This window comes from Canis aureus, chromosome 5 (genome assembly GCF_053574225.1).
Source record: "Canis aureus isolate CA01 chromosome 5, VMU_Caureus_v.1.0, whole genome shotgun sequence".
Taxonomy (NCBI): domain Eukaryota; kingdom Metazoa; phylum Chordata; class Mammalia; order Carnivora; family Canidae; genus Canis; species Canis aureus.
The window spans coordinates 25,108,913-25,130,373 of record NC_135615.1 but is presented as its reverse complement, the minus strand read 5'-3'; the positions used below and the strand labels follow the sequence as shown (position 1 = coordinate 25,130,373).

The following is a 21,461-nucleotide window of genomic DNA, read 5'->3' as shown; positions in this document are numbered from 1 at the left end:
GCTTAAATAGGTTCTCAAGTAAAGAAGCCTATTTAACCTAATTTAATTCAATTTATCTCAAATTTATTTAGCAATACAGACCTCCTTTTGAAATAGTAGCAACTACTAGTTAACATCCCATTAAATTAATACTATAAGGAACAAATTTTAGGAAATGCTGCTTTAAAAACAATAAGCACCAAGAGCTCACCTTAAGCAAAACTATTAATAAGGCTTGTGTATTACACTTATGAACTGGATTTTTGTCATAAATTCATTACAGTGAAATATCCAATATAATCATTGTTCTTTATCATCGTTAGCAATTATATATCAAATTTTAAATCCTTTGCAAATATAACCCCTCTAACTTAGGCACATACTTCAAGAAATATTCAGCACAACAAAATCCTATTCCAACAGTACAATGCAAACATGTTATATCAAAGTGTATGTAAATGGATTACATTTTCATCAGAAAACAACCTACAGTCTAGAAACCTTTTATGTAAACAACGACAATAACATGGTGGTGCCTTAAACTAATTTAATGTATTTTTACAGAATACTCTCCTATCTTATTCATTTGTTCCACATGGTGCCCTTGAACTAGTTTAATGTTTTCTACTTTTCCAGATTACTATCCTAATCTTATTTGTTCCACATAAAAACATCCTGAAAGGAAACAATAGCTGTTATAATTATGATTTAATAGTTAAAACAAAAGAACACAAAGCTCTCAAATGACTTGATGAAAGATCAGTACTAAAATCCCAGTGTCCTAACTATGACTTGAGAATTCTACCACCTTAGTATATACTGGGTTCTAAAATAGGGCCTAACCTCACCAGCAGCTAGACAATTAATGACAGTCATTTATATAAATACTAAGCTTCTATATACTCAGGGAGCTAACACCTTAGATTAAACTCATCATCTTCATTTTTAAGGACCTACCTTCTATAGCAAGCAAAGTAGGTGCTAAAATTTTTTAGCTCTTCAGGGATAATTTTTAAACAAAACTATGTTTACTCATTTAAAACATCAGAGCAAACTAGAAGCTCACTATAAAGTTATTAAAGCATAATAAAACTGCATCGATTAAAAATAAAATCATAAAATTCAACTTATAGAACTTTAACCTTCCTTGACTGTTTTTGCAACTCAGAAAAGAGCACAGCTTTCATAAAGATCCTTTCACAAATAAATGTTTGCTAAGTACTGCATATGAGAAGCCCTTCAACTGATTTATCTTATTTTATGAACTCCTAGGATACATTAAGAGTATGGACACTGGATCAGACTTGCTGGGTTTAAATTCTAACTCTATTACTTACTAGCTGTTAAACTCTGTGCATCTCATCTTTAAAGTAGAATAAAAGTAACCTACTTCATAAAGTTGTTGCCTTAAGCCAACTGATACACATAAAGCATGCACAATAGTGCCTGGCATCAGCAAGAGGTCAACAAATTAGCTATTATTATCTATCTTTGCATATATGTATCACTAATATGTAGACACTAAATTATTGTGGAATGAACAAATAAATGAAAATGCTTAATGTTTATAGATGTATTGCAGGGATACAAAAGAGCAAATGATCTATAGTCAGAAATCTGAGCTCCTGTGGTCATTCTGCACCATTATGGAGGTATATGACCTTGGATAATTCACATAAATTCCATGAACCCGTCGGCTCAGTAGGTAAAATAAAGATAAAAATAAGGATGGTGATGATGATGGAGGTAGTGGTGGTAGTAACAATAGCTATACTTCACAGAACAAAAGATTATACCCTCACCCCTTTAAAAAGATGTATAAGAGGTATCTTAAATGGCTGCAAAATGCTTCTCAGTGAGAAATAATGGAAAATTACACATATACTATGAATTCATCCCCCCTCACCCTCCCCCCAAAAAAAACTACAGAGGAAAAAAGGTAAAGAAAATATACAAAAAGATTATTAGGTTTGTTTTAAAGTGATGAAATTATGGGGCTTCCCTCTTCTTTCTAATTTATTTTATATTTTCTAAATAACCCACATAAGAGCATGTGTTTCTTTCACAGACAAAAAACATATATGCAAGCATTTCAAAAATAATACACTAAAACTGAATCTTCAGAGGAAGTGGGGATGGGAAATATACAAACATGCCTTTAAATCTCTTTGGGTGATTCTGGATACGTAAGTTCTTAATAACTGCTGTGAAACATCATACAATTTTAGGTATTACTGAGCATTATAACTTTCAAAACATGAAACATAGTGTATCATTCAAAATTATTCTTAAATATTATTGAAAGAGGTACAACCAACATGATAGAATTTTTAAATGTATTATGAAAAATCAATTATCTCACTCCCTCATTTTCAGATGAAAAAAGATGAAGGCTTTTTAAAACGCTGTAACTTGGGGGGCCTGGGTGGCTCAGTCGGTTAAGCCTCTGCCTTCAGCTCAGGTCAGGATCACAGGGTTCTGGGATCAAGCCCCTGCATTGGATTTCCTGTTCAGCAGGGGTCTGCTTCTCCTTCTCTCTCTGTTCTCTCTTTCTTTCTCTCTAGTAAATAAAATCTTTTTTAAATTTTTAAAAATAAAAATAAATAAAAGGCTATAGCTTATAAAAAAGACTAACTTATTCTGACTCCTCACTCATATATTTTCCTGTCTCATTTGTTGACTCCTTATGATCACAAGGTATGTCAAAACACTTCTGCATAAGTAAATGAATTAACAATGTAAAATTTCTATATATTTCTAATTCAATGTCTCTTACAGAATTTTACTTATATAATCAATCTTTATTAGTAAAAATGTTGCTTATAACTCATTAATGACAGTTGAAACTGAGATCAACTGAATAACTAAATTCATAAGCATTAATAAAAACTCTTCAGATACATCAACATATAAAAAGTATGGATTTCTCATGCCTATCTAGGAAGATCCTCGGCCGCAAACTAGTCCTTCATTACAAACTCACTCAAATAGGCATTATACCTCATCCTCTATAATTTGCTCACTTTGTTCTACATAAACTGTATTCATTTAATCATTCTAATTTTTTGGAAAATCTACTATATGCAAGATACTAAGAAGGCACTAGTCTATAAACAAGTAAATTTGCCTTCAAAAAGTTTATTTATTTTATGCTGTGGACCATTGATCTCCAGGGTAGGGTACGTAAGACTCTTGATCTACTAGAGTGTGAGAAAAAAATCTTGGAACTTCTATTTATGTTTTTGATCTCAGACTTTTCCATTTATATTTTTTAAATAAATTTACATAAAATATTTCATACAATTGCAAATAGACAGAATTTATATATAAATATGCCAAACTGGGATATGTGGTCAACTTATTTTACCATTATAGAGACTTGATTTAAAAAGCTGAAAGACCACTTTTTTAAAGTTTTATTTATTTGAAACTGAGAAAAGAAAAGAGAGAGAGAAGAGAAGAGAAAAGAGAAAAGAGAAGAAAAAAAGAAAAGAAAAGAAAAGAAAAGAAAAGAAAAGAAAAGAAAAGAAAAGAAAAGAAAAGAAAAGAAAAGAAAGAAAAGATAAAGATAAAGCAAGCACTAGCACGGGGAGTGGCAGGCAGAGGTAGAGGGAGACGCAGGCTCTCCGCTAAGCAGGGAGCCCAATGTGGGGCTTGATCCCAGGTGGGATCATGACCTGAGCCAAAGGCAGACACTTAACTGACTGAGACACCCAGGTGCCCCTGAAAGACCACTAATTTTAAAAATGTCAATCAGTTAGGCTGGTATGCTTATATTTAAATAAAAGCTGTCCCTTCACTGTTCTTTTTGTTTTTTTTTATGATTTTATTTATTTATTCATGAGAGACATAGAAGTAGAGACACAGGTAGAGGGAGAAGCAGGCTCCCTGCAAGGAGCCCAACGCAGGACTCGATCCCAGGACCCCAGGATCACCACCTGAGCCAAAGGCAGACACTCAACCACTGAGCCATCCAGGTGCCCCTGTTCCTTCATTGTTAAAGAAGTAGGCTCTGTTGGGATCCCTGGGTGGTGCAGCAGTTTGGCACCTGCCTTTGCCCAGGGCGCGATCCTGGAGACCCAGAATCGAGTCCCACATCGGGCTCCCGGTGCATGGAGCCTGCTTCTCCCTCTGCCTGTGTCTCTGCTTCTCTCTCTCTGTGACTATCATAAATAAATAAAAATTAAAAAAAAAATTTAAGAAGTAGGCTCTGTTGAAAATCTAGAGAACACGGAAAATTAGAAAGGAAAAAATACTTATTGTCCCACTATCCAAAGACGGCCGCTGCTAACATATTAATATGTAATTCTTTTCTGTTTACTTTCCAAACAATTTAACATAATTGTAAATTTATTCTGTGTAAGATTTTATAGCTTGCTTTTTTTTTTTCCACCAAAAACAGCACTTGCTATATGTTATGAAAATTTTTTGGTAAATGTTACTTTCAATGGCTTTATATCATTTCAGCATTGTCATTATATGATCATTTTCTTAATTCACTGTTGGGCTTTTAGCGCTTATTTTCCACTTTTTCCCTACAATTCATGATGTGAATAAAGCTTTTTTGGATATATAGGATTATTTATTGAAAGCTGTCCAATGTATAAATGCCTCTACGGATCTTGAAACATACTACCAATTTCCTACCAAATTCTGACCTTAAGTACATGTGGTTTTTCACTTCTATTATCTCTACTATTCTGTTGGTCAAATTAGCAAATTCTGTTGTTTTAACTACAATTTCTTTGACTACTAAATGAGATTTCATATAGTTTTGTTATCCAGTTTTCTCAGGTGAGGTTCTTAAGCAAAGGGCAAGTGTGATTGTGACAATATGTTGGAATTAGACAGTAGGCCTCTAGAGACATGGAAGCCTGAGTAAAACACTATTCTCCTAATTCAAGCTATGAAGAGGAGATACTAGATGTGAGGAAGTGTTTCAGAAGATATTACCAACAGAATCTGGTGGACATTAGCTCCTGAATGTCCAAGGGGCAAAAGCAGAAGTATTTCTCTTAGTGACTGATTAGAGAAAAAATATTTCAAATTTACAGATGCAACAGAAGTTGATATGAGGCAGTGAAGGATAACAATGTTTTCTGAGAAGTCATGAGTTTATTTAATGGACATATGAATTACATGAGAACTTACTAAGCGCACCAAGAGAGGTTCTGACAAGAGAAATGTATTTGAAGCTGTTGAGAAATAAAAGTCAACTGGACCCCAGGTAAATGTGTTCTGTCAAAAAGGAGGATAAAGGAAGAAAGTGTGGGGAACACGAACATACAAACTCAGTTGGAAAAAAGTAAAAGGTATTTAACTATTGATAAGAGATATTGAGAGTAACAGTCATAAGTAAGAACCAGGAGAGTGGTGGGAGAGAAGGGATAATTATTATTGTAATAATACCTACGTCTGAGCACTATGTGATGAACTTACATTATCATAACCTAGTTTAATCCATAAGAACAATCCCATTTAAAAAGATATCAGTATAACTCCCACTTAAGTAACTTGACCAAAATTAACAATGCCAGCAAGTGGTGGAGACAGAATGACAGAAAACAACAGTCCAGCAGTTCAGAATCTGCAAGGACCTCAACTAACATAAAGCAATTAGGAGGCTGCTGGTGGTCCCTGCCAGGGTGAGGACAGTGAGACAAAGGGTAGATGTCAGAAGCAGAAGAGACAAGTATCCTCTAAAAAACCCCAAACAAGAAGCAAATGAAAGAGGATGGACATGAGGTTGAAAGACATTTTCTTGTGGCTATTATTTTATTTTCACTTACGGATGGGAAAGTGTCAAGCATACATACAGACCAAAAACAAGGTGCTGGCAAAGTCTGCAGATGTCAGGGTAGGGAAAGATAGATCTCCAGAAGGCAGAAGTGATCCGTGACCTCAAGTATCTTTTTTTCTCTCCCCTGAAAGCAGTGGTTCCGATAGTATTCTCCCAAAATTCTGCTCCATCTTTGAGTTGTAATACAGCATTACAGCAGGAACAAAACTGCCAAATCCCTCAACTCCCATCCCAACTATCAGAGGTGGGAGGCAAAAGATACATGAATAAAATATTCTTAATCTTAAGTTTCTCACCAAAAGCACCAATTAGGCTTAGTCTAGCAACCTGTGTGTTGTTTTTGGATTTGGTTGATGGGCATATGCATATAGCTCATGTAACAGAGTCATACTGTCTGCCAGTACAAGTTTCTTTTTTTGCATGATAGGATTAAATAAATCAACAAGAACATGACTCTTGATGCATCAGTCCCCAAACTGGCAGCATTTATCAAAATGTGTTCTTTGAGTGACTACATATTTGATCCCTTCCAGAAGGCTCAAGGTGCACATTACCCTATTAAAGCTTTAGGAATTCTTATAAGAAAACAAAAAACAAAACCACTTAACTCTTTTGGGCTCAGTGCTTCCAAACTGCTTTTAAACACAGAAACTTGTCCTTGCCTAATACTATGTATGAAAATCCAAAACACACTTCACCAAAAACTGCCCCAGAAAAATCTTAACCACAAATCTCATGTAAATTACCTCCTATGGCAAGAAGCCTTTAGAGGTCATCCCACTCCTCACTGAGACATTCTCCTTCCTCTGAACTCAAGGCTTTGACTCTTAAACAATTCACTTGGCAATGAAGCATGCAATTCCTCCTAATATCGTATATATTTAGAGTTTAAATGTTTATTTCACTCATTTTTGTATTTGTGCCTTGTCTTCCCAACTACATTGTGAGATTCCTGATCTTAGAAATTATTTCTGTTCTGAGGACTCAGCAATACCAATTTGTGTATAATGAGTGCAATAAAGTACATACTCAGCATAGTAAACATTTATTTGCATTCCAAGCAAATTGCTATAAAGCTAAGTTGTACTGACACCATTTTCCCAATGGCTAACATAACCATCTCAATTTCATGTCTTTTCAGTCTACCAATATTCACTTTCAGTCACTTTTAAGCAATCATTTTCTGCTTTCAAGTCTGTATTTATACCACTTGCACTAGGTGACTGGGTGGTATGGGTTTGGAGAACCACTAACAGGCAATCTGTTAAGATTCTTAGGACTCCAAAGGGAAAGAAGCTGTCTGGAAACCAGTCCCTGGTACTTACCAGGCTACTCTTTAAAGAACTTACCACTATACAAGGTAAAAATTGTTAAGGCAAGAATCAGTAAAAACATGGGCTAAGACAGCATTCATTGATCAGATCAATTATGCAACCTTGTATGCCCCAGACATTTAGACTCCCAACATCTAAAAGAGCATCCTCCAGGCACTATGCCCTGACTTGCATGGCCAATTCTATGTTTCTTCTGGGAACACAAATGAGACCTGCTGGCTCTCTTGACCTTAGAGAATGGTTTTTCCTTTACAAAAGCAAAAAGTGTAGAACCTGTAGGAAACAAAGTAGTGGCGACAGCTCATCTCCAAATTGGAATATCACTCATCAATTTCAAGCTTTGTTGAGAAAATTTACATTTTAAAAACTCAGAAGTCCATACATTCTGAACTGTTAAACCACTATCAAATTTCAAAAATATGCTTATCAACATAATAATCATATTCTTAAAGAATCCTCATTCAACTTAGAAGTATATAAATGTGTGTATATACATATATAACAAAAAATGCTTAAATACATACATGAAATCTGAAATCCCCCCTCAGCATGGAACAAAGATCCTCTGCTACATCAGACATGCAGGGATGCAATGTAGCAACCAATCTTGCATAAAATGGTAGCAAATCCAACCTGCAAAAGTTATATGTGATATATGTAAAAGGAAAGACATACCAGAAGTAATTCATTTTAAAATTTAAACTTTCTCAGATATATTCACACATTAAATGATGATAAAAACTAGTAATCGTACAGACGTGCCTATTTATTGCCATCATAATGAAGTATATGGAAATTTAATTTGCTTTGCAAAAGCTTATTAATAATCTGGTATTTTCTATTCAGTGCTTTTACTGCACATCTGTAATTTCACTGAGTATACAATTTTGATAACATGATATACTGAGTGCAGAAAACACCAAGTTTTGACATGGCCTGAATTTTCAATCACATAATTACTAAGTAAACAAACCCAATGGTAACTTAAATAGTGCAAAACCTTTTAAACCATTTCTTTTATTTATCCACAAATAAGTTATTTGGAAACTTTAATGTCTAAAGTGAAAGGGTAACCAATAACCAAAAAAGCATCTAAGAAGTCAAAATATTATCACAAAACCCACACACTAATTTCTGCATCTTACTCATTATAGAACTACTCAGATTCACCTACGGTATCTATCTTCTCTTACTCTAGACAATAACTGGCAAATATGTGGTTATTCATGCTGCCACCCCCCTTTTATTATCAGAGCACTTTCTCATCAAATCTGAATGCTGCTCCAGAATCCTGCTTATTAACACAGCACTCTAGAGCGGCACTACTAATCAAAATGAACACACAAGCTAAAATTTACTTTCCATTCCTGCCATAGCCATTATTTTATAAAACATGATTACCCAATGATGCAACACTCAGCAGACACTGTAGATAAGAAGCAGTGAGGAATTAACAAAAGCAGCTGCGGTGACCATATCAAGTTATGGGGAACGCAGTGATGAAGGAACCTTAAAACTATAAAAATTCAACATAAGAGCTCAAATAACTAGGCAGCCTAAAGCCATTGAGAACAGAAACACATAATCCTACAGGTTATCCCTGAGTACATCACTATAGAATAATACAGGAAAATGGTTTCATCATCAGAGAAAACAATGCACACCATGCAAGGCTTAGGATTAGATCTGGAAAACTCTCAGCATGGACAGAAAGGCTCACCTGGAAGAAACATAGCAAAGGAAGGAAGAATGGAGGTAAATTTGAAAGGTAGAGGAAAGTGCTTAAATTCATACCTAAGAGACTGAAAACCTTTGCATTCCTCTTTGTTATAATTTCTTTTAAAAATTATCATTTAGATTTTACTAACATGCCAGGCTCTGTCCTAGGCACCTAATAATATACTTTACTGAGCTTGCTAATCCTAATAACCATTCTATGAGGTGGGAATTAAAAAAAAAAAGATTTTATTTATTTATTCATGAGAGAGACACAGAGAGGCAGAGATATAGATATAGATATAGATATAGGCAGGGGAGAAGCAGGCCCCTATGGAAAACCCAGTGAGGGACTCGATCCCAGACCCCAGAATCATGTCCTGAGCCGAAGGCAGATGGCTCAACCACTGAGCCACCCACGTGCCCCTGAGGTAGATTTTTTTTTTTTAAAGATTTTATTTATTTATTCATGATAGTCACACAGAGAGAGACAGAGAGGCAGAGACACAGGCAGAGGGAGAAGCAGGCTCCATGCACCGGGAGCCCGATGTGGGATTCGATCCCGGGTCTCCAGGATCATGCCCCAGGCCAAAGGCAGGCACCAAACCGCTGCGCCACCCAGGGATCCCTGAGGTAGATATTTTAATCACCATTTCAGAAATAATAGATGTTGAGAGAGGTCAGGGAAAAAGTGGCTTTGTAGTAGTGATTCAATTTTGTTAAAGGCATCACATCTGTGTTTACTCTAACAATAAAAAGTTCAATCCATTATGTAAAGATCTAAATCAAGACACTTAATATTAAATGTTACATTAAATGTTTTTTTAATTATTTAGAAAGTTTTATCAACGAAGGTTAACAGCCCGTTACAAAGAAAATGTGCACATGTGGGGCACATTACTCCTTGATTATTACATAAATGAAGTTTTCCTGTGAGATACTCTCATAAATATGTAGTCATTTTCTTCATGTCTATTAGTATAAAAAAAGCCTGGGACAAATGAACCTTCAATTTTCTTGCATAACAGATTCACACTAACAGCAAGTTTACTTTCTTTCTTTTTTTTTTTAAAAAAAGATTTTATTTATTCATGAGAATACACAGGAGAGAGAGAGAGGCAGAGACACAGGCAGAGGGAGAAGCAGGCTTCATGCAGGGAGCCCGACGTGGGACTCTATCCAGGGTCTCCAGGATCACACCCTGGGCTGCAGGCGGCGCTAAACCACTGAGCCACTGGGGCTGCCCGCAAGTTTACTTTCTAAGTTTTTAAACTTTGGTTAGAATATTGTACTTTATTTTTTTTTTTAAAGATTTTATTTATTTATTCATGATAGTCACACAGAGAGAGACAGAGAGGCAGAGACACAGGCAGAGGGAGAAGCAGGCTCCATGCACCGGGAGCCCGATGTGGGATTCGAACCCGGGTCTCCAGGATCACGCCCCAGGCCAAAGGCAGGCGCCAAACCGCTGCGCCACCCAGGGATCCCAGAATATTGTACTTTAATATAACTGTAATGTACATTATAGTTAGAATATATTAAGTTTTCATTTGTTTTTCAAACTCACTTTAGCAACAAATACTTTCTTCTGTTTCAGTTCATAGCCATTGGCCAAACACAAATAAATGAATTTAAACTATGCCTGAGTTCTACTACTCCCAAATGCCACAATTTCAGATCAGAAAAATGAAGAATACGTTGAATGAACACAAAAAATGAAGTCATAAGACAACAAAGAGGAAGGAATGTGCTCGGAGTCAGGAGGCTCAGGTTCTAACTCTCTCAATTAGTGCTTCTGTGGTTTCCAGTCTTAGCTGCTTTGGTTAAACCCTCCGATGGCTTAGACGTTCACCTCAGAGCTCCACACTGGCTCTTCTTTCAGCCGGAAGATGCTTTTTTCTTCCTCCAGATATCTACACTTATTCCCTCACAAAAGCCACGTCTTACTTCTAACTGACACCTCCTCAGTGAAACTGCTTTCAAATACTCAGCTGAATCCACAAATCTACCCACCCCTACGCCAGAATCCCCTATTCTGCACTATTTTTTTAAAGTAGCATTTATCACCTTCTTACATATTATACAATCTACTTAACTTATTGTGTTTATTATCTTGTCACCCTTCCCCACTAGAATGTAAGCTCCATGGAAGATAGTTTGCTATTATTCAACACAGTGCCAACAATATAGTAGGTGCTCGGTAAACATCTGTTAAATAAATAAATGTTACTTGTATCCCACAACTAGGTTTATTTTTTTAATTATTATTATTATTTTTTAAGTTGGCTCTGTGTCCAGTGCAGAGCCCAATGCAGGGCTTGAATTCACAATCCTGAGTTGAAGAGTTGGACACTTAACCAACTAAGCCGCTCAGGCACCCATAGGTTTTTTTTTTTTTTTTAATTATTGTTAGTTTTTAGTCTAAAATATTCTTCACCACCAAAAGGAAGTACCATCTGATTTTTTTCCATCTGATTTTTATTTTAAAAAAATATTAAACTTCATCAAGTTTTACATTTTATCAATGCTAGCTTCTCAAATATTTTTATACAATTAATAGGATAATCATAGTCTCCTATTTTATATGTTTCCTATTTAAAATATCTTTTTAATCCTGAAACCAATCCTCTAATCCTGCTAGATTTTTATTTAATATACATTAAACATGATTTGCTAGTTTTTATTTAGGATTTTTATATCAATGTTCAAAAGTGAGATTGGTCAAGTTTTCAGACTTCCTTGCTCTTAAGAGTCTGCCTAACTCATAGTATGAAATGGCAAGTTTGCTTTTCAACACTGGAACAAATGAGACAGTAGAGAAATCACTAGTTCCATAAAAAATTGAAAGAACTCAATAAAGCTATCTAGTCTTGGTCTATTTAAGATGAAATTAACTGTTAACTTCACTGGTCTACTTTATTTTATCTTGAAATAATTTGGAAATGTTTATTTTTCCCCAACAATTGTTTCACTGAGATTTTCAAGTGCGTTTAAGAATATTTCTAGTGTATAATCTGGCTCATTTCTTAAACTTTTAAATGTTCTTTTTCTTCGTATTTTCTAAATGTTTTCCTATTTAGATTTTAAGAACCAGTTCCAATTTTTAAAATTAATTTTAATTTTGGATGTCTTTCTCAATGTATTTTTCACTACAATTTGAGATTATACTCGCTTAACACCAAAAATTTTAACCTATCATTTCCTTTTTCTTCCTTTCCTGGACAAGGCACTTATACTTTATTTCATTTTTTCTTCTTCTAGGAGGTCAGCCCAATCTATATCAAAACTTTTTCCCAGTCCCAAAAGAAAGGTAGATATGGCTAACTTTCTTAAAGTGAAGCAGTCTGTGCTAGCCATTCAGGCTCCTGTCAGTGACCTGACAACTGAGCTAAGTGCTTTCAGTGCTTTTAATTTCAAAGATTTTTAAAATAATAATAATAATGATTCCCCAGAAGATCTTAAGTCTTTTATGCCTTTCCAGGTAGTTAGCAATGCTGGTTTTTGCTCTGTGGGAATTGGCCACGTGAAAGTAAAGTTAGATATCCTATTTTCTCAGAATCTTCTACTTATAAAAAGCTCACCAAGTCCTTCTCAAACAGGTTTCTAAAATTCCTTTTTCCATTATGCCTTTCGCAATTAAAAGGATAGCTGATAGCAAATGCCACCCTACCTTATTTAAATCTTCAAGCTCTGTGACTGTTCATTCATTACTTTGCAAAATAAAATTCCTTATGTTGTAAATAAAGTAACAAATTATATAGTTCTTCAGTGTTAGTCCTGCTTAAGTGTGCTTTTCTGTTTTTTTCTAACCCTCTGTCTTTTCTGTCCCTCTAGCAAGGGAATGGAGTGCTAATGCTATACCAATCACATTAAATGTATTAACCACAAAATAAACATTTTAATGAATTAAAGAGCAAATTCCTGTATTAAAATTTTAGCTAGATATGTATTTTTAGATTTTTCTGAATGTCAACTAGAAAGTAAACTGAGATCTTCCCTTTGAAAACTGAATTTTGTCTCAAAGAGTATTATTTTTATCAGCAGCTAGTGAATGAACCATTTAATAAAGATTTTTTTTCCTTTAACAATAAAACCTTGCTTACATTTTCAAGGTCTCTTAAATCACACATTTAAGTATCTTAATAGCAGTTAATGATCAAATTAGTAAACATCCAGTCATTAACTACAAGTAATAAGAATGCAGAAACACATTTTGTTACTGAGAGGGAAGAAAAGAAATTCTTCAAGGTTTTTATCTCATAATCAATCAGCTTTCTAAAAGAAATGTCCAGCTTTTTTCCTCCCTCTAAAATCTAAAGAATTTAATTGTTGGAAGCTACTGATTTTATACTATACTGTTCAAAAATACCTAGGAAGAGGAGGAATGTGAAAGCACACTGCTACCACTCAATGAAAAGAATACAAAAAAATTTCTTCATTTAAACAATGAAGCAAATGATTCAAAAAAAGATGAAACATAAAAGATTGGAGTCATACTCTGAAATCAACAATCATATGCTCTAAAGACTTTGTGACAATGTTGCAGCTCCCAGTCCAACAGCACCATCAAGTGGTACAACATGCTAAAAGACTCCAAAGACTAAAGAGGAAAAGTTATTTAACAATCAGGGGAAGCACTTCATTCACTCAACAGTTTCTGTTTATATTACTCTAAGTCTAAAGAGATTCTGATCATCTATAAAAACTTGGCAAACCATATGGCTTCCAAGTCATTAAAACCAATACTGAGTTTGCACCAAAAAAACTAAGATTCCCAGGTACTTTGCCTGATTCTGACTTTATGCTCAAAGCTAATTTAGGTGAGGGGGCCTTCTAAAATGCTAGGCCTCAGCTCTAGCTTGATCTTGGTGGTGGATACATACATATACCTAAGATGTAACCCTTCATATGAAATTTCAATTTATAAGTATTATATTACAAATTAACTATAAAATGATGTGAAATATTTAAAGCAATGTCTAGTAGGTTTCATTTCTGTGGAGCCCTTCAATAAGCTGAGATAAAATGCCAGGCTTCTAAGATTTTTTTTTAACCAACTATTTAATGAGGGAAGAATAAAGTTAAAACACCTTTTAGACCAAACCTTTAAAAACTGTACAGATGAGAGTAGTTGTACAGCTGGACACCACGTTTTAAAACTTTTGTGCTACAAGTGATACCAAAAAAGTGAAAAGACAACTCACAGAATGGGAGAAAATATTTGCAAGTTGTATTTGATAGGGCACACATATAAAAGAACTCTTACAACTCAGTAATAACATAATTAAAAAGGAGGTAAAAGATTTAAACAGACATTTCTCCTAAGAAGACCTACACACAGAAAGTAAGGACATGAAAAGATGCCTAAAACCACCAGCCATTAGGAAAACACAAATCAAAATCACAGTTGAGATACCACTTCCAACTCACCAGATAGCTATGAGCAAAAAAGGAACAGTAACAAGTGTTTTGAAGATATGGAGAAACTGGAGCCTTCATACATTGCTAAGGGGAATATAAAATAGCACAGCCACTGTGAAAAAGTTTAGTAATTACTGAAAATGTTAGAGTTACCATAAGACACAGCAATTTCACTCCTAGATATATACTCAAAAGGAATGAAAACATACCCACACAAAAACCTGGTCATGTTCAGCATTTTTCCTAGTAGCTAAAAAGTGGAAACAATCCAAATATCCATCAACTAATAAATGGGTAAACAAAATGTGGTGTATCTACACAATAGAATATTCAGCCTTTTAAAAAGGAAGAAATTCTAATACAGGCAACAACATAGATGAACCTTGGAAACATGATACTAAGTGAAAGAAGCTGGATACAAACACATATTGTATGATTTCATTTATATGAAATACTCAGAATAGGCAAACCCATAGTAACTCAAAGCAGGTTAATGGTTTCATGGGGCAGGAAAAAGGGTACGCAGAGAAAGTACAGGACTGACTGCTAAGAGACAGAAGGTTATCTGTATCTGTGGGCAGGATAAAAATGTTTTAAAAATTGATTGTAGTGATGGGTGCATTTATTTAGAATACTGAATTGTATACTTCAAATGTACAAATGTATAGTATGTGATTACATCTCAATAAAGCTGGTTTTTTTTTTTTTTAAAGAAAAGATCTATAAAGAACCTTAAAAGTTATCTAGTTTAGTGCTTCCTAAACCAAAATAGAGGTTTAAGACTAGGTAAGACAGCCAAATTCTCAACCAGACATATATAAAGATCCCCTGCCTTTCAAAAGTTCATGTTATACCACTCTGCTTTTGTTTCAGCCTTGTATTTTACCTGTTTTTGCTAACTGAAAAAAATCCAGAGAAGATTTTTTCACTTTTATGAAAAAGGGGGAAAGTAAATATAGTGTTTGGTGCTGATTTTGTAGCAAAACAGTTGCAGAGGTGCTGCACACAAGAGTGGCACAGCCAAGCTCCATCCCCAAGAGCTACATTCAACAGCTTGGCATCAAAGCGCCATAGCTTTGACCTGTGTGTCTGAGAGCATCTGTGCCTTACCTAGATTTATTTTGCATTCTTTTGCCAAGATGTGTCCCAAGGTATCAGAAAAGCATAAGAAAGGCTTTTTTCTTGGGGAAGGGGAGAAGTCTGGGCACAAAGACTTTTCCATATAAATTAATGGTAATTACTATTTTATACCATTTCAGCTTAAAAAAGGTTTCATAGAAACATTCTACTTTTGGATGGTGGGGGAAACTTATATATAGTTGATCCTTGAACACAAGTTTGAGCAGTGCAGGTCCACTTAAATAAGGATTTTTTTTCCCTGACAAATAGAGTACAATATTGTAATTGGTATTTTTCTCTTCCTTATGATTTTCTTAATAACATTTTTTCTCTACCTTACTTTATTATAAAAATATATAACACATGTAACATACAAACTATGTGTTGATCAACCGGTTTTTTTTTGTTTTTATTTTTTTTTTGATCAACTGTTTATGTTATCAGTAAGGCTTATGTTCTGGGGGAGTAAAAAGTTGTATGTGACTTTTTGGCTGTGCAGAAGGTTGGTGCCCCAACCCCCATGTTGTTCACGGATCCACTGTATTTTAAAAAATCTGTGCACTCAAACAACTATGAAATCATTCATTCTGACTTTGGTAGCACATTAATTGATGAAGGAGGGAATCTTGGCCATAAAGACACTCAAAAGAATTCATGTCCTTTGGGAAGTGTAAGGGAGAGAAAATACCACATGAAAAGAAAGATGCACCTTACCAAAGGGGTCCTCAGGGGTCTAGTGAGGCACTGTAGACAATGAGGCTAGATAAGAGCAAGAGCTAAAACAAGGTGTAAAGAATCTCCTCACGCCTCCTTCCCTAGTGTCCCAGCTTGTCCCTAAGTCCAGAGGCTCAAAGAATAACTGGCTACCTAGGAGAATATTCTAGCATGCACACTCTAGACCAACCTTTGTTCCTTCTCCCTCCCACTCCCCTTGAAGGGGATCAGTCATCTCTTTAAGATGGAATGAATAAAATGAATAAAAGATGGAGAACAGTTTGTGAGTCTATGAGAAAAGAAAGAGAAGAAGAAAGGGAAGAAAGGGAATGAGAAAGAGGATGAGAGGAGACTTACTGGCACTTGACTATTATCTTTTTACTCCAGCCTCCCTAGAGACCAAGCTCTAATCCTCAGGACAAGCCAAATATTGCAGGTAAGGTAGAAAGAGGTCAGGAGGTTAAGGACAACAAAACCCATTCAAAATTAAAGGCTTTTCCAAATCAACAAAAATATACAGTCAACAGACTAGGAAATAGCAACTGAGTCCAAGACTCTAATACACCATTTTAAGGATGTGTAAACAGAGGCCTTGACTTTCCAAGTACCCTCAGAAACATAAAAAAGGCAATGTTTTAGCTAAACACTGAAATCTTTAGAAGAGACTGGAGAGTACTATTTACACTAGAAAAGCAGATAAATGAGACATCTATTCTCACATAAATTAGAGATTTTTCTATAACTTAGCTCATTAAATGTATATAAAATACAGAAATGCCAATAAAGAGTAATATTCAATGTTACTTATAAATTTCATTGTTGAAAAGACTGCCCTCTACCAGCCACACCATACTTATTATCTTTTATTATTTTCAGTAACTTACTAAAGAAATAAAAATCATAATGACCCCCAAACAAATCCCTAGGAGTATATCTGAATCAAAGGCAATAGTGCTACCCGAGTGTTCCATGTGCTTCTCTACGTTTTCCAAATTTCCTTATTGTCTTCTTAGGCTTTGGGCTGAGTGAAAATGATGTGTCACTTTTTGTTCAAGGTACCTAGGAATGAGCTGAGTTCACACAGTCCTCTCATACCACAACAATCCTGGAAGCTATGGCAATGATATAAGATGAAGTCTGTAAAACTTCATTTTTCAGAGTAAACTCAAATGTTGCATGAAGTTTGAATGGAGCTACCGAACAACCCAGATTCGATGGGTAAATGATGGCAGAAATCACAAGTGAAAAGTGAATAGAGAACTAATCCAAACAGGGCACATTTTCAAAATCTATTTAGTAATATTATTAACCACAATTTATTTTAAAAATAGAGGGAGGTGCCTGGCTGGCTCAGATCACTCTGGTCTCAGGGTCATGAGTTTAAGCACCACAATGGAAATACAGATTACTTAAAATAAATAAGAAAAATAGAGAAACAAAGAAAGAAAAGGAAAAATTCCTTAAAATATACCAAAATTTACCAGAAAAATATTACCACAAAATAAATGAAAATTCTGGCCAAACTTTTTGCCATGATTTTAAAAATACTAAGTGAATCCTAAAAGAAGAAATGAGGAAGAGAGCACAGGAGAGAACAGACTTTGCAGAATTGTGACTAAAAGGCAGAGGATTAAAAAAAAAAAAAAAAAAAAGACACTGAGAAAAGTGATTAGTGAGAATACGGTAGCTGGAAATAAGCAAAGAGATTCAACATATACATAATGAAGTACCTAAAAAAAAAAAGAGAGAGAGAACAGAACAATTATTTAAATATACTTAAAGATGAAAACCAGGAAAACTTCCCTGAAGTATTCAATATGAAAACTCAAAGGGCATGGAGAATGACCCAGAATGATCAACACCAAGGCATCTTCATCCTAGGAAAGCCATTGGATTTACTAGAAAAAGATTATTTGGGCAGCCATTTGCATGACCAAGTCAATTACAGAGGAGAAAGAGGAAAAAGGCAGGCTGGCCTCCAGGTTCTCCACAATAATAGCAAATGCCAGATGACACTGTGGTCAACACCTAAAAGGTATTTGAGGGTAAAGGTATGAGCCATGAATCCTACAACCAGCTAAGCTGTCTTTCAAGAAACAAATCCACAGGGACGCCCGGGTGGCTCAGCAATTGAGCATTTGCCTTTGGCTCAGGGCGTGATCCCGCCGGGGTCCTGGGATCGCGTCCCATATCAGGGTCCCTCTATGGAGCCTGCTTCTCTGTCACTACCCCTCTCTATGTCTCTTATGAATAAATAAATAAAATCTTGTAAGAAAAGAAAAGAAAAGAAAAGAAAAGAAAGGAAAGGAAAGGAAAGGAAAGGAAAGGAAAGGAAAGGAAAGGAAAGGAAAGGAAAGGAAAGGAAAGGAAAGGAAAGGAAAGGAAAGGAAAGGAAAGGAAAGGAAAGGAAAGGAAAGGAAAGGAAAAGAAAAGAAAAGAAGAAAAGAAATCCACAGACACATCACCCTGAATGTATAAAATATAAAAACTCAAGGGATATTTTTTTCCCCAAGAACTCTTCTTGCAAAATTAGAAGATGAACTTCAGCAAACCAAGAGATAACAGAGGAAACCAGAGAAACAGTGTTGGTGGGGGCATGAAGGATTTTAAACTGTAGAACTAATAAGATAAAATAAACGAGGGGGTTAGAGTGACAAATTAGGATGTAGATGTTATATTCCCTATCAGGATGAGCTATCAACACAGAGACAAAAACAAGAAGAGGGTGAATAGAAAAGATGAAAAGTCAGGTTAAGTTTGCTGCTTGCCTGCCTATAGTGTGGCGAGTGAAGTAACGTTCAAACCTAAGCTGACAAACCAAATGACACAAGTATAAGCACATTTAATGCTGAAAAAGGAAAATGTTAAATAAGACAACATTACAGACCAATACCAGGTGGATGAGGAGAGGAGAAGAAAGGAAGAGAACACAAGCTAATTTATCACTTGTGGTAGGAACAACGAGGGCTATCTATAAATAAATGATCATGAAGTAAACCTATAATTATGAAGATAACTACTAAAATAAAAACACGAATCTCCCTCAAATCAAAAAATACATATACCCACATATGTATAAAAATAAAACAATATAAACAGGTTATATAATGAAAGACTTTTTAAAAATTAAGCCAAAAAGAGAAATGATATAACAAAACTTGGACCAATCATATCTGTCTTACCAAACATATAAATACCCTCACTTGATAAGAAACATATTTTTAGAACAAAGTAAAGCTCTAGTCAAAAATATACAAGAGACTCAACTAAAATAAAGCAATTTTGAAAGAGTGACTACAGAAGGGAAAAGCATGCTAGTAGAAGAAATTAGAAACTGTAATCTTAATACCAGATAAGGTAGTCTCAGGCCAAAAAAGCATTAAATAAGACAAAGAATGACACTTTATAGTGCTAAAAGGTGCAATCCACAATGAGGTGTAAATTTTATCTTCATACCAAATAATACAACAATAATATTCAAAAAGCTGAAACTGTAGTAGTTATTAGGAAAACACCATACATCACAGTAGTCTTTAATTCACCTCTCTTTGCCCAGAACCCCTGGGTAGAGAAAAAAGTCAAGAAAATGGGAGAACTTAATAAAAGTTACTTACTACTGTATATCTCCCTGATCAATACATTTAACTCTGCACCATAAAAAGAAAGAATGTAATCTTTTCAAAAACGCTTGTGAGAGGTGGCTCAGTTGGTAAAGCGTCTGACTCCTGGGTTTCGGCTGAGGTCATGATCTCATGGGTCGTGGGATGCCCTGCCTCAGGCTCCTTGCTCAGCACAGAGTCTGAAGAGCAAAGATTCTCTCCCTCTGCCCTGACCCCCCCTAATATGCTCTCTCTCCAATAAATAAATCTTAAAAAAAGAAAAAATGCTTGTGACATGCTCATGAAAATTGCTATATAATAGGCCATAAACAAAATTTCAAAAAATTCCAAAAAGAAAAGTCTATTTTCTATTCATAGTACAGTAAAATATGAATTATTAACCAAGTCAGACAACAAAACAAAAAGTCTCACTACCTGAAATTTCAAAACTCTCTCAGATACCTCCTTAGGGAACAAAAAGGAAATACAAACTAAAATTGGAAAATTTCTAAAAATAGAAATTTCTAAAAATAGAAATCGCCAAATGTCGGAACTACAAGATACAGCTAAGACCATTCTCAGAAGACAATATGCTAAATGCCAAAAAAAATTAACAAAATGAATAAGAAAAACCAAGAGAGAAGAAAACGGTAAAGATCAAAAGCCAAAAATAATGAGTAAAAACAAAATAGCAAAACTGGGGATCCCTGGGTGGCTCAGTGGTTTAGCACCTGCCTTCAGCCCAGGGCGTGATCCTGGAGTCCCAGGATCGAGTCCCGCATCAGGCTCCTTGCACGGAATCTGCTTTTCCCTCTGCCTGTGCCTCTGCCTCTCTCTCTCTCTCTCTCTCTCTGTGTGTGTGTGTGTATCTCATGAATAAATAGATAAAATCTTTTTTTAAAAAATAGCAAAACAGTAAAATAAATTACAGTTTGGAAGCTGTTTTTTGGGGGGTGGTTGTTGGCAGGAAAAACAAAAATGAGTAAACCATTAGCGGACATGCTCAAGAGGAGAAAAAAAGAAAAGTACAAACACAGCACTGTCTATAATGGTAAAGACTAGAATGTCCAAAATGGTTAAATACAGTACACCCATAAACAGAAACACTACAGCTTTAAAAGAACAAGGGAGGGGATCCCTGGGTGGCTCAGCGGTTTGGCGCCTGCCTTTGGCCCAGGGCGCAATCCTGGAGTCCCGGGATCGAGTCCTGCATCGGGCTCCCAGCATGGAGCCTGCTTCTCCCTCTGCCTGTGTCTCTGCCTCTCTCTCTCTCTATGTCTATCACAAATAAATAAATAAATGAATCTTTAAAAAAAAAAAAAAAAAAGAACAAGGGAAATCTTTATATACTGATATGAAAAGCTCCGCAAGATATGCTACTAATGAGAAGAGTAATGTTCAGAATGACAGGTACAGTTAAGTTACCCTTGTATAAAAAACAGGAAATATAAGAATTTATAATTGTATTTTCTTGTACATGAAAAAGAAACTTAGAATATATAAGAATCAAGACAGTTTCCAACTAGAAAAAGTGGAAATTGGGTATAAAGAGACAAGGATAGAAAGGATATTTTAAGGCACACAATGTTTTAAACATCCAGGTTTTGAGCCTTATAAATGTATTAATTTTTTTAAAATGAAATTTTAGATTTGCATACAATCAACATTAATTCATCAAGTATCATCAAGCACTTACCAGAACTATACTTGGTGTTGAAAATTTACAAAATGAGAAGATCCAGAACTTTTTTTTTTAAGATCCAGAACTATCTCTACACC

General features: G+C 35.2%; 1 protein-coding gene across 2 annotated transcripts in view; it reads right to left on the bottom strand.

The window, feature by feature from the left end:
* The window catches only part of UPF2 (UPF2 regulator of nonsense mediated mRNA decay), a 102,348-nt gene that overhangs the window by 40,662 nt on the left and 40,225 nt on the right, over positions 1 to 21,461 (bottom strand). For both annotated transcript variants that reach the window (XM_077897233.1, XM_077897234.1), the window contains exon 9: positions 7,638 to 7,746. In XM_077897233.1, the coding sequence (XP_077753359.1) occupies positions 7,638 to 7,746 (109 nt within the window). The remainder of the gene's footprint in view (positions 1 to 7,637; positions 7,747 to 21,461) is intronic.